This window comes from Corvus brachyrhynchos, unplaced genomic scaffold (assembly GCF_000691975.1).
Source record: "Corvus brachyrhynchos isolate BGI_N302 unplaced genomic scaffold, ASM69197v1 scaffold68, whole genome shotgun sequence".
Classification (NCBI taxonomy): Eukaryota; Metazoa; Chordata; class Aves; order Passeriformes; family Corvidae; genus Corvus; species Corvus brachyrhynchos.
In genome coordinates, this window is record NW_008240039.1 from 2,872,696 (window position 1) to 2,883,622 (window position 10,927).

Below are 10,927 nucleotides of genomic sequence, written 5' to 3' on the forward strand. Positions count from 1 at the left end.
CAGCTCTCCCAGCTGCAGGCACCTCCTGAGCACAGGCTGTGCATCCAACACAGGAACTGGCCAAGGGGAGAATAACAAGGAATCAGGAATTTGATTTCTAGTAAGTTTATGAGGATAGAAATCTCTTCTGCACCCAGTTTTCCTCTGTGTATAGACTAAATGAAAATAATTAGAGTAAAATACATTTTGGGGAGGAAGTGAGAAGCAGCATGTGATACTGAACCGGTCCCAAAACACTCCCAAGACCCTTCTCCACAAGTATTTGTCTTGCAGGTATTTGGAAACATGAAGTGCTTATGACTTGACTCGAGAGTTTTCGAAAGGGCTGCTGAGGGAAGGGAACAAAGATCAAAGCAGAAAATGTTTACAATAATTGTGTGTACTTAAAATTAAACGTTTTTATTTGCAGTAAGTCAAAGTGGGAAAGCCGTTTTCTGTTTCCCATGGGCAAAGCTGGTGCCAGAGCCACCTGTGGGAGAACCACAAGTGGCTCACTGGGGAAAGCAGGTGAGTGGATTTGAGGAATTTCTGGACGCCAGGAGCTGCTCGCATGTGCGTGTGCCTTGTGCCTGCTCCAGCGTGTGCCTCGGCGCGCTCCCGGGAGCAGCATTCCCGCCATCCGCAGCTGACCTCCTCCTTCCTCCTCCTCCTTCCTCCTCCTCCTTCCTCCCGCATGTGAACCCCGGGCTGCCCCTGGAATGCTATTGATCCGCGGCATTAGTCAGCAGCCTTTCCCATTGAAGGGCAGCTCTTTCCCAGCTCCTGACACGTAACTCTGATCCCAGCCTTTCACGGAGCACACACTCCCCACCTGCTCATCTGGGAGAAGGTCATTATCCGCGCGCTATTCACTGGCACTGGAGCATGCAAGAATAGCTGCTTCTCCCATTGTGCTGCCCATGGCCCGGATTGGCTGGCGAGTGTGGGAAAGCCCGCGGAGCCGAAGCCCCACACACTCGCCCCGAGCTTGGACAGTATAAATATCGGGCACAGGCAGCTTCCAGCAACACGTTTCTCCTGGATTCCACTCCAAGACCTCTCTGCTCAGGACAGATGGCTCCCAGCACCGTTTTCTTGGAGCCTGACAACCTGCTGACACCGAAGGAGAAAAACAAAGTAAGTGCAGGCACAGCAGAGCAGTTTACACCAGCTGAGACCTCGCCTCACACTGTTTAGGAGCAGTGGTGGGCAGCAAACAGCCCTGCGAAGTGTCAGGGGGAACATCCTATAATAACAGGTCTCTTTTCCTTTGCTTTTTACAGCTGAGGAAGCCGGTGGTGGAGAAAATGCGCCGGGACCGGATTAACAGCAGCATCGAGCAGCTGAAACTGCTCCTGGAGAAGGAGTTTCAGAGGCACCAGCCCAACTCCAAGCTGGAGAAAGCCGACATCCTGGAGATGACTGTCAGCTACCTGAAGCAGCAGAGCCAGCTGCAGATGAAGAGTGAGTATTGGGTTTTCTTTCAATCTCCATTTTACTTCCAGTCTGTGACTGTTGTATCAATCTCGAGCCATGAACAACTGCTCTAAACTATTCTTTCTTCCATCTTTCTCTTTCCTTCCCATCTGTAGCTGCAGGATCCTTCCATAAAAGCTCCCAGTTTGACTTCAGAGAGGGCTATTCCAGGTGTCTGCAAGAAGCTTTCCATTTTCTCTCTCTCCACAAAGTCCGAACTGAAACACAGACCAAACTTTTAAGCCACTTCCAGAAGAGCCAGTCATCTGCTCCAGAGGTCTCCTTCTCCCCTGGGAACACCGGTGCCCTGAAGCAAGTGTCTCCAAAGGACAGCAGCCCTCTCTGGAGGCCCTGGTAGTTGGGGCAGTCCTCACAGCACAGACCTGTGACAGTCCAGAGGAAGGATCTGACTGCATCTGATAGTCCAGCTCTGATCCTCTCTCCTGTAGGGGATTTTATTTCCCCCTGTGTTTTATTTATGTATGAGAGAATGCCATGCTTTTGACTTTTTTGGGATCCTCTGGCAGAAGTTGAGGTGTTCTCTTTAGTGTTGAAGCTGTGTAGGCACTGCTGCAGTGCTGCCCGGGCAGGGGCGACGTCTTCAGAATGAAGGAGGGTGTTTGTAAATGTTACAGTTGTGATGGACAGGAATTGCTGTAGGAGATTTTCTCTAATATTCCCAGTAAGAGCCATCAGCTTTGCTCTGGCTTGACTGGCGACTCTGGTTGGCTCAGTCACTCTGGAGGATAAATTTATTCCCTTTGGTTCATGCACACTTGGTTAAAATCAATTTCCCTCTGTTTGCTTATCAGTTGTTCAGCATCAAAAATGGGTTTGGTTTTGGTTTGGATTTCTCCCTCATGGCCCTTTCATAGTCCTGTATATACAGTGTGAGGGATGACCAGGAGTTAGGAAATTATGTGGAATATTTCTACTATTTGATGCTTTTTTCAGTTTAGAAAAAGAGTATGTTATTGCTTTATGTTAAAGAAAAGTAGTAGGTAACAGGCTTGATTTGTCAATGTTATACATTTTGGGTGTAAGCTATGCTTTTTTAGCATTTTCATTATAATAATGATTTTTATCTGTATTGAGTGGTTGAATTCCTGGTGGATGATGTTTCTCCCAGTGCTGGGACTGCCCTATGGCTCACCTGCATACTGTGTATGCGTCTCTGTGTGTGTAGAGAGCAATAAAATGCATTTGTGTGCAACTTCTGTGTGGGTCTCTCCATCTGAAGGGCGTGCAGCCGCTTGCACCCCTGAGAAAGGTTAATGGTGCTCTGAAGAAATGGATTTTTTTGGAAAGCTCGAGGAACTCCCATTCATGTTTACTCTGTATATTTTTATGAATCCCACCGTGTGAGCCACCCTGAACCCCAAGAAGTGCTCCTGTCACACAGATTCCCTCAGCTGAATCCTACTGAGCATTTCCTCGCTCACTGCCCCTCCTGTCCCCAAACCCCTCACCTGAGCAGCAATGTCCTGCCCCTGTCTAGAACCCGAGTCCTTCTTTCACACCATTTGTTCACAAACGTGGCCCCCTAAGCTGGGTTTTGGGGGGTTGGTTTGTGCCACGTTTAGAGGGGTTTGTACCAGGATTTGAAGGCTTGGTTTGCCAGGTTTTGAGGAGTGGGTGGGTTTGTGCCAGGTTTTGAGGGGTTGGCTTGCCAGGATTCGAGGGGTTTGTCAGGCTTTGAAGGGTTTGTCAGGTTTTGAGGGGTTTGACACGATTTGAGGAGTTTGTCAGGTTTTGAAGGATTTGTCAGGTTTTGAGGGGTTTGACACGATTTGAGGAGTTTGTCAGGCTTTGAGGGGTTAGTTTGCCAGGATCTGAGGGGTTTCTCAGGCTTTGAAGGGCTGCTTTGGCATAACTTGAGGTATTTTGCTGACTTTGGGCACAGCTCTCTCTCCCTACCAAAGCCTTCCCCGCTGTGCCCGGCCGGGAGGGCGGGAAGCGCTGAGGGAACCCGAGCCGCACAGCCCGGCGGCTTCCCATTCCTTTCCCATTCCTTCCCTTTCCGTCCCCTTCCTCCACGCCTTCTTTCGCTTTTGCTTTGGTGTCCTGCGGGGACCCCTGCCGGGGCACCATGAGGATGGCGAGCGGGGCCGGGGGGAGACCAGACACCACGAAGGAACGGCCTCAGGGGCCGTGGGGGAACCGCCTGAGGGAACCGCCTGAGGGGCCGTGACGGGAAACCACCTCAGGGGTCGTGTGGGACCCAGTTCTTGCGGTATAACCCGGTCCTTGTGTTGCCCCGAGGTCCTCGCCGTGGTGTCGGTCACACAGTCGGAGCGCTGGCTGTGAACTGGGCCAGTGCCCCGTGGGCACCGAGTGTGATGTGGCCAAGAGCGCTTTATGCTTCTTCCCTTCGTGCAAAGGCAGAACTGTGTGAGCTGCTGCCTGTGGTTAAGGGTCTCTGCAGGAATCACCGGGTCACAAAGACTGTGCTGGGCTGTCCTTAGCCAGAGGTGCAGAGAGAAATCCTGTGGGTTTCTCCCTTCTAGGCACAAAATCCAAGGACAATGTGTGTGAAGTTTGCCCTCCTGGCACCTCCACCACAGCCTGCATGTCTGAGACCTGCACCCCACTGCCCGGGGAAGCAGCTTGGACTCCTTTTGGGTGAGTGAGGCTGTTGGATCTGCATTTTAGTCTCTTCCAAACAGCACCATCTTCCTTCCAGTAAGGCTCCAAGTGTGGAATCCTGTTCCTATTCTTCTTGGGAACAGCTTAACTCCTCTCTTTATAAGCTCATTCACATGACAGATGTAGCGTTCAGCCTCTTGTCCAAACTTATCACTGCATGGGGGGCTCTCTGGTGGTTCCAGCAGAGCTGGCTATGGAGCCTGGGAGAGCAGAACAATTGTGGTACCTCGGTTTCAGGTGACACATCCCTTATCTAGAGTAGAACAGCTGACAGTTTGCTTCTGAGGAGAATCATTTTGCACTTACAAGCATTAAAGCAAAGAGGTAAGAGCCAGCTCCCACTTGGATTACCCACCAAGTCAGGAAGACCTTTGGGAGGTGTGATGTGGAAAACAGGGCAGCAGTGCCACTGGCAGGTTCTAACACCACAATTACTTCTTTTCTCACATCACACCTGAGGAGCAGGACACTTCCACAGTTCCACCTCTGATAGCAGTCATGGCAATCCTCATCTCTGTGGTCCTGCTGGCTGGTGCAGCTGCCCTCCCAGATATCTGGCAAATGAGGAAAAGTTAGGTGCCCCATAAGTATGAAGAACATGACTGTAAAGGGTTAGTTTTACAATAATATCCTGAAGAACGGTCTCAGTTCTTCAGCTGAAAATCCCCCTTGCTGCTTGTTGATGGGACTGTTTCCTCTGCAGCAGTGTCAGCGGTATCTCTTTTTTTGGGTAATACATTAAAATCCGATTTGAGAGTGGCCCAACAGCGGTTCTTGCTCTTAAGAGAGAAGTAAAAGCCTGGCTATTAGCAGTGTAAAGAGTAGGATTTTCTGATAAAAGCTGACTGTTCATACTCTGTGTTTTCCTTTGACGTGTCATAAAGCATGACCAGCACGGCCAGGCTTTGATGTTCACGAGGAGAAAGGGGATCAAACAACTGCTCCTGTGCAGGAAGTTGGTGCCGACCCCGAAGGAACCAGGCCTGAATTGGACATTGTTTGAACTGTGGCAGACAATGGAGATGGTTAAAAAACCCAAGCACAACCCTTTTTTCCCCTAAATGATCATGAAGAGAAAGGCAACTTGAAAATGAAAAGGAGGGTTTGCAAAGGAGTTAATGAAATAGCCCAGTGGCATCTTCTGAAGCATCAAAGTCTGAAATAGCTGAGTGATCAAGGCGCTGGGAGTGTCATCAGGGGCTGGAAAGCTCTTCCCTCTTACATCCCCTTCAGGAGCAGTGGGCTGTGTGGAATGCCTGGACTTTTCTTCTTCCCCCATGGACAGTTGACACTTGGTATGCATTAATTATTCCACTATTGCTTGTTGGTGGGAAAAAAATGGCTTTTTTTTTTCCATTTTAAACATTCCACATAATACACAACGCAGTTTCCAATGCATTTTTGTACAGATTTTTCAGTTTTTAGGAGTAAAGAAGACACTGCTAGGAAAAGGAATTGTGCCCAGCAAGAACCAGGTAGTTTTTAGTAAAGGAAGTTAATATCCTCTGAGTCGACTGTGTCTAAAAATAAAGTTTTATTAAAGAAAACACATTCTTCCTGTGAAAGAACTTTCCTGGTGTCTGCAGAAGGGAAGACTCTGAGTTGTGTGGCTGTTTGCTTTACCTTAAGGAAAAGGATTATTCTGGAAGACCATCCTGGTGGATGTTTTTTAAGGAAGGATTTGGTGAGGACAGAAATGCTTTCGTTATCAGGATGATCTTTAAAATGAGATGTGGAAGAATCTGGAGAAGCACAGAGAAGGCTTGGGATGGGTGTGCTGGGACCCATCTGGATCTGGGAGGTGGCATCCACATGACCATGAGGAATGGAAAAAATGGGAAATGGTGGCCTTTTGCACAGGGAAAATATGATAGACAGCTCCTTAATTTTTTTTTTCCTTTTTTAAAACTTTGTTAACAGTTTGTTCAGCAGAATTGGTTCTGGATGTTTTTGCAGAATAAGGTGATGTTTCAGAAACTCTGTGGTTTATAGGAACGGCTGTGCAAAATCACAGCTCTGATGGGAAAAGCTGCAGGCAATGGAAAATGGAAAGGTTTAGGGAATGCTTTAAAACTCCTTAAAAAAATCTCTGCTGTACACAGGCAGATCTGTCCATGAAGAAACACTTTCTGTTACAGTTCTAAGAATAAAAACATGGTGATTTTTAGGGTGGGATTTGGTTTTCAAGTGCAAACACTGGTCCCATTCTCATGTTCTGAAAACCTGTGCATTGTAGTAATCATGGAAGGGCAAAGTGCCCCCAGCTGCTGTCACCCCCAGCTCTTTTTGTACAAAAAGGAGTGCCAAAATTCCACAAATTTTCTAGTTTGGGAAGTACCTGAACATAAAAAGAGACTGATTCTGAAAAGGGGTGCCACAATTCCAAAGTTTGGGAAGTAACTGAACCGGAAAAGAGGCTGATTCTCGTGTGTCTGCTGAGCCTTGGGTTTGCTTTTGGTGGTCAAATGAGTGACAAGTCTGTAAAGTGTTTTCTAACATTTCTTTCTGAAAATACCAGGAGCACCCAGCAAATCCACTGCTTGTTTTGTGCTTGCTGATTTTGTGGCTGGTTGGGTGTCCTGACTGTGTGACAGTGAGCAGTAAAGACAGAAATCGGGGAAAATACAATATTTTTTTCTGACCTTTTTCTTTCTTTGGTTAATGTTTCACTGGGGGGGTTGGATGTTTTCCAGCACTTCCAGCTGTGGAAGCTGCTAATTGTTAACCACTGCTCATCCCTCCACAACACTCATGAGGGGTCACTGCCATTGTTGAGTGAAAAACTTTCAAGATAAAACCAAACCCCCAAATGGAGAAAATTCAGAGAACAGTGACAAGGCACCTTCAGCCATCTCTGTGCTACAGTCACCTTTCTGGTAAGTTCTGTTTTTTTTTTCTTTTTTATTTGCTGATGGCTTATTCTTGTTGCTGAAGGTAACTGGATCTTGAGGTATTCAGTGTTACTTTTTTACTGAGGTGAACTTTTAAATAAACAGCAGTGAAAGCAGCTCATCAGGAGGGAAAGGAGTTGTGTTATTGTTGTTCAGCAAGTGTTGTCATTTACGAGGAGGGATTTATGAATTTTTTGGTAGCAGTTTATCCAAAGGCGTTTTTGCAAAGACATATCTGTCCTCCAGCCCCGTCATTATGACTTCCAGTGGGTTCACTTGCAGGTGGAAGCTGTTGTAGGTGAGTCGGAAGCTCTGCTCAGCCCGGGAAAGAGGGGCAGCATCAACAAGGATCAGCAATCTCCCAACTAAAAATGAATTTTTTTGCAGTGTTTGATGTCTGCACCAACTGTGGTTCGATGGAGTCTGAAAGTTGCTCCTGTGGGATGGGAGTTTAGGTGTTTTAGGAGCTGGAGCGGGATTTGTCACCAGGTGGCAGCATGGGAGAAGGAAAGGCTTCGGACTCCTCCTGGGAAACATCGGGATCTTCCCTCTTTTCCTAAGTATGTAATAAAGCTTCTCTGAGTCTTCACTCTCTACGAGTCTAAAACGCAGCAAAACGCCTCTGGGCACAGAACTTCCCACAGAGCTGAAACATTTTACGATTGTGGAAAGGTAACACAGTGGTCAGTCAGAATTCAGGGCCGTTTCCTGGGGATTTGGAGCCAGTCTCTTATCCCCAGTTTGTGTGGGGGCTGTAAGGGGAGGTTGGAACTCATGCACTTGGCACTGACACAAACTGGCAGATGGGAAGTGTTCTGCAGGTGGGAGATGGGATAAACGTACATGAAAAAATAGAGTAACTTCTGTGAGCTGTGATGGTCACTTGGAATAAACCCTCCCTGGCACATTTTAATTGTCCCTTTAACAGTTGCATGTGCCAGAACCTATAAAATGGTCCATTTCCAGGGCTCACTGATTTTGCATAGTCACGCAGGCAGTTACTGCCTTGCTGTCAAGTGATTCCTGTGCTAGAAAGAAAAGCATTTGCTGGACTAATAGTCAAAACTCACTATTAAATGTTGGAAGTTTAAAATATTCTCATTATAGTAGGATGCTTACCAAGGAAAGCCCCCCAAACCTCTCCATAGGAAAATCCTTGCTGAATTGGCCACCTTGATGTGTTCTTTTAAATTTTATTAAAAATTAATACGTGTTACATTTTCAAGTGTAAATACTGAAAAATAGCCTATGGCAAAATAAAAAGGCACAGGATTAAAACCAGCTTAATTATTTCCATGGATACATGTCTGCTGTTTGGCAAAAGGTATTTTATACACTTTCTACAAGAATAAGCATAATTTTCAATATATCTCTGAAGGGTGGGACCCTGTAATTTAACCATAAAGACAGAATTTGTACTCCTAAAATGTGACAATTGTAGTGATGCCTCACTTGAAGGTGGTTCTTTGGAGCAGAGGAACTCAAGTGCAGGAGGAGAGTGCGACAGGCGTCTCGACATAGAGCTCACTGTGTGACATGTCACGACAAATAGCAATCTCTGACAACAAAGCAGCGATCAAAGCACAGGGGCACAGACAGCACAAGAGTTTACACCAGCTCTAACCTGATCTGGGGAGGAATGCATCAGAAACTGAACCAGAACACTGGAAACGGAGCAGTGGGACATCTCAGACAGCATTGCTGAGCCTCAGAAGGTGGAGCTTACATATTAAAATTATTATTCCTTTCTGAAAAATAGATTTGTGGTGGCTTGTTGGTTTTGTTTTCGTGTAAGAATTAGTCCTTGTAACCCTGATGCAGTGTCTTAGTAACAGTCAGGATGTTGTTGGAAACAGTCGTTCTGCCCGGGAACACACTGTGGCCTCCGGCACAGCCCGTCAGTCCTGGGATCCATCCCTGTGATCCCCGTGTGCTTCCCAGTGGCACTGGGAGAGCTGAGTGCTTCCTTGGCTCTCACTGCAGCAGCTGCCCCGGCAGCCCTGGCTGTGACTGAGCAGCAGAACACCAGGCACATCCCTGCCTCAAGCTGTTGGTGGTGTCACCAGAGTGTCTCATCCTTGCTTACCACACCCGGCATTTCCCTGCGGGATGCATGGCTGTGCCCTTCTTGCAGTGGAACACCTCGGAGAAGGCTTCAAAGTTCTGCAATGAGCCCATCACCCTAAACAAAGAGAAGGGACTAATTTACATGGGAATTGCTGTTCTGGGAAACAGAGAGAGCCGTGTCCAGAAAGTGGTTTGGAGCCTCAGAACTTGATTACATTTCAGAATATGGGATACTTTAGGAAATAGAGGTAATATGAGCAATGAAATCCCAGAACAGAGTGGGTTTGGTCCTCTTCCGTCCCCTATGAATTGGCAAATTCACCAGGTCAGGTATAGGTATGTGCTCTCCAGCAGTGTCCGACAAGCCATGGGAGGAAATCTGGAAGTCAGTCTGGAGTTATCTCGTGTGTCATCAGACTCTCCTGTGCTGCTGTGGTGCAAGGGGGGTTGAAAGGAGTGAGTTGTGAGTTAGTAAATGAGTAAAACCCACCTGTACTTCAGAGGGCTGTGAACGTCTGTCTTTATGGACTGACTGGCATATTCTGGTCTGTAGGAACCACACCAAACCTGGAAAAGGAGGATTCATCATTAGTGGGTCAGTATTAAAGGGAATGCAAGTTGGGAAGCTTCTCACTGTCTTTCCTAAGAGCCATCCCAGTTTGCTATGATGTCATTGGAGTACGCTTTATAGAGAGGCAGAATAGATGCAATTATTTACTAATTAGCTTTTGTTTTACCAAGGTCTTGGATCAAGATCTGGTGCTATGGGACAGATCTATCAGTGCTGGCTTTCACCCAGGTGTTTCCTCCCAACAGTCTAAGGGCCTGAGGCACAACCCTGAGTGTTCTCACCTGGGCAAAGTTGAGGAAGAAGAGCTGTTTGTGGGACAGGTTCAGTCCAGGCAGCTTTGGCTCCTTCCCTTCCCGTTCCAGCCACTTCAAGTAGGCCTGGAAATGATTACAGATCGACTCAGGAGCAGTAGGAGGTGGATTTTGAATGTTATTTTGTGGGGAGGGATTTTAGTCACCACGTGAATGAACCAACGTGGTTCCCTTTTGTATTTGTATAAATTTTCTCTCTCTAATACAAACAGTACAGAGAATTTTATGAAAAAGCTGTCAGCATAAGCACTGTTGACTTCATAAACTCTTTCTCCAGGTATTTGTATCTGGAAATAAAGTGTTAAGTCTCCTCTGCTTCTCTATAGTGATGATTCTTCTCTCTTCAGGTAACTGCTCATTAAATAGCAGATAACAACCTTGCTCAATGTTAAATCCATTACCTGTTATTGTTACACATTAATTGGCCAATTTGTATTTTTAGGGTATATTGACATGATGGAGACAAGTTAATGTGTCCTCACGCTGGTTAATTCCCAACATTCTGTTTCTGCAGCCTCTCAGCTGCTGAGACAGTCCCAAAGCATGAAACAAAAGGGAGAGCTGAGGGTAAAAATAGATCCAGCACCACAGAACATCCATGGATTCTGTGTGCAGGCATTTTGTGTCATCCCACACGGCTCCTCCACGGCTGTGATGGCTTTTAGAACAATGCTAACAAAGTGATTAATTGGAATGGTGTCCCTTACGGTTGAAATTTAGATTTCTGAAAATTCAGGATGTTCTATAAACCCCCTTAACACCATACTCAAAACACCAAAGATAAAAGGTTTTACTGTGACATCTGTTTGGGTTCTTTGCAGGGAAGAACATTCCCTGCTCACACCTGAGCTGCACCTTTGGGCTGCTCCTGCGTGCAAGAACGGCAGCAAGCCATGGGCACATGAGCTTCCAGGTGTACAACTGAGGCTTTAGCTTTTGGAATATGGTAATAACATGTTAATTGTCAATTTTTTAAATCACAGAAT

The 10,927-nt window shown here is 46.7% G+C and overlaps 2 protein-coding genes across 3 annotated transcripts in view; one reads left to right on the plus strand and one right to left on the minus strand.

Annotated features, from left to right (window-relative positions):
- The window catches only part of LOC103622271 (transcription factor HES-5), an 11,348-nt gene extending 8,680 nt beyond the window's left edge, over nucleotides 1–2,668 (plus strand). Inside the window, exons 1-3 of the mRNA XM_008641190.2 lie at nucleotides 1–1,116; nucleotides 1,263–1,443; nucleotides 1,572–2,668. The exon at nucleotides 1–1,116 is cut by the window's left edge and continues 8,680 nt beyond it. Of these exons, the coding sequence (XP_008639412.1) occupies nucleotides 1,054–1,116; nucleotides 1,263–1,443; nucleotides 1,572–1,813 (486 nt within the window). The 5' untranslated portion in view covers nucleotides 1–1,053 and the 3' untranslated portion in view covers nucleotides 1,814–2,668. The remainder of the gene's footprint in view (nucleotides 1,117–1,262; nucleotides 1,444–1,571) is intronic.
- Nucleotides 2,669–8,264: 5,596 nt separating this feature from the next.
- Nucleotides 8,265–10,927, minus strand: part of MMEL1 (membrane metallo-endopeptidase-like 1) — a 23,910-nt gene continuing 21,247 nt past the window's right edge. For both annotated transcript variants that reach the window (XM_017744098.1, XM_008641191.2), the window contains exons 21-23: nucleotides 9,912–10,007; nucleotides 9,550–9,626; nucleotides 8,265–9,174 (exon numbers count right to left, since the gene is read on the minus strand). In XM_017744098.1, coding sequence (XP_017599587.1) covers nucleotides 9,075–9,174; nucleotides 9,550–9,626; nucleotides 9,912–10,007 — 273 coding nt within the window. In that variant the 3' untranslated portion in view covers nucleotides 8,265–9,074. The remainder of the gene's footprint in view (nucleotides 9,175–9,549; nucleotides 9,627–9,911; nucleotides 10,008–10,927) is intronic.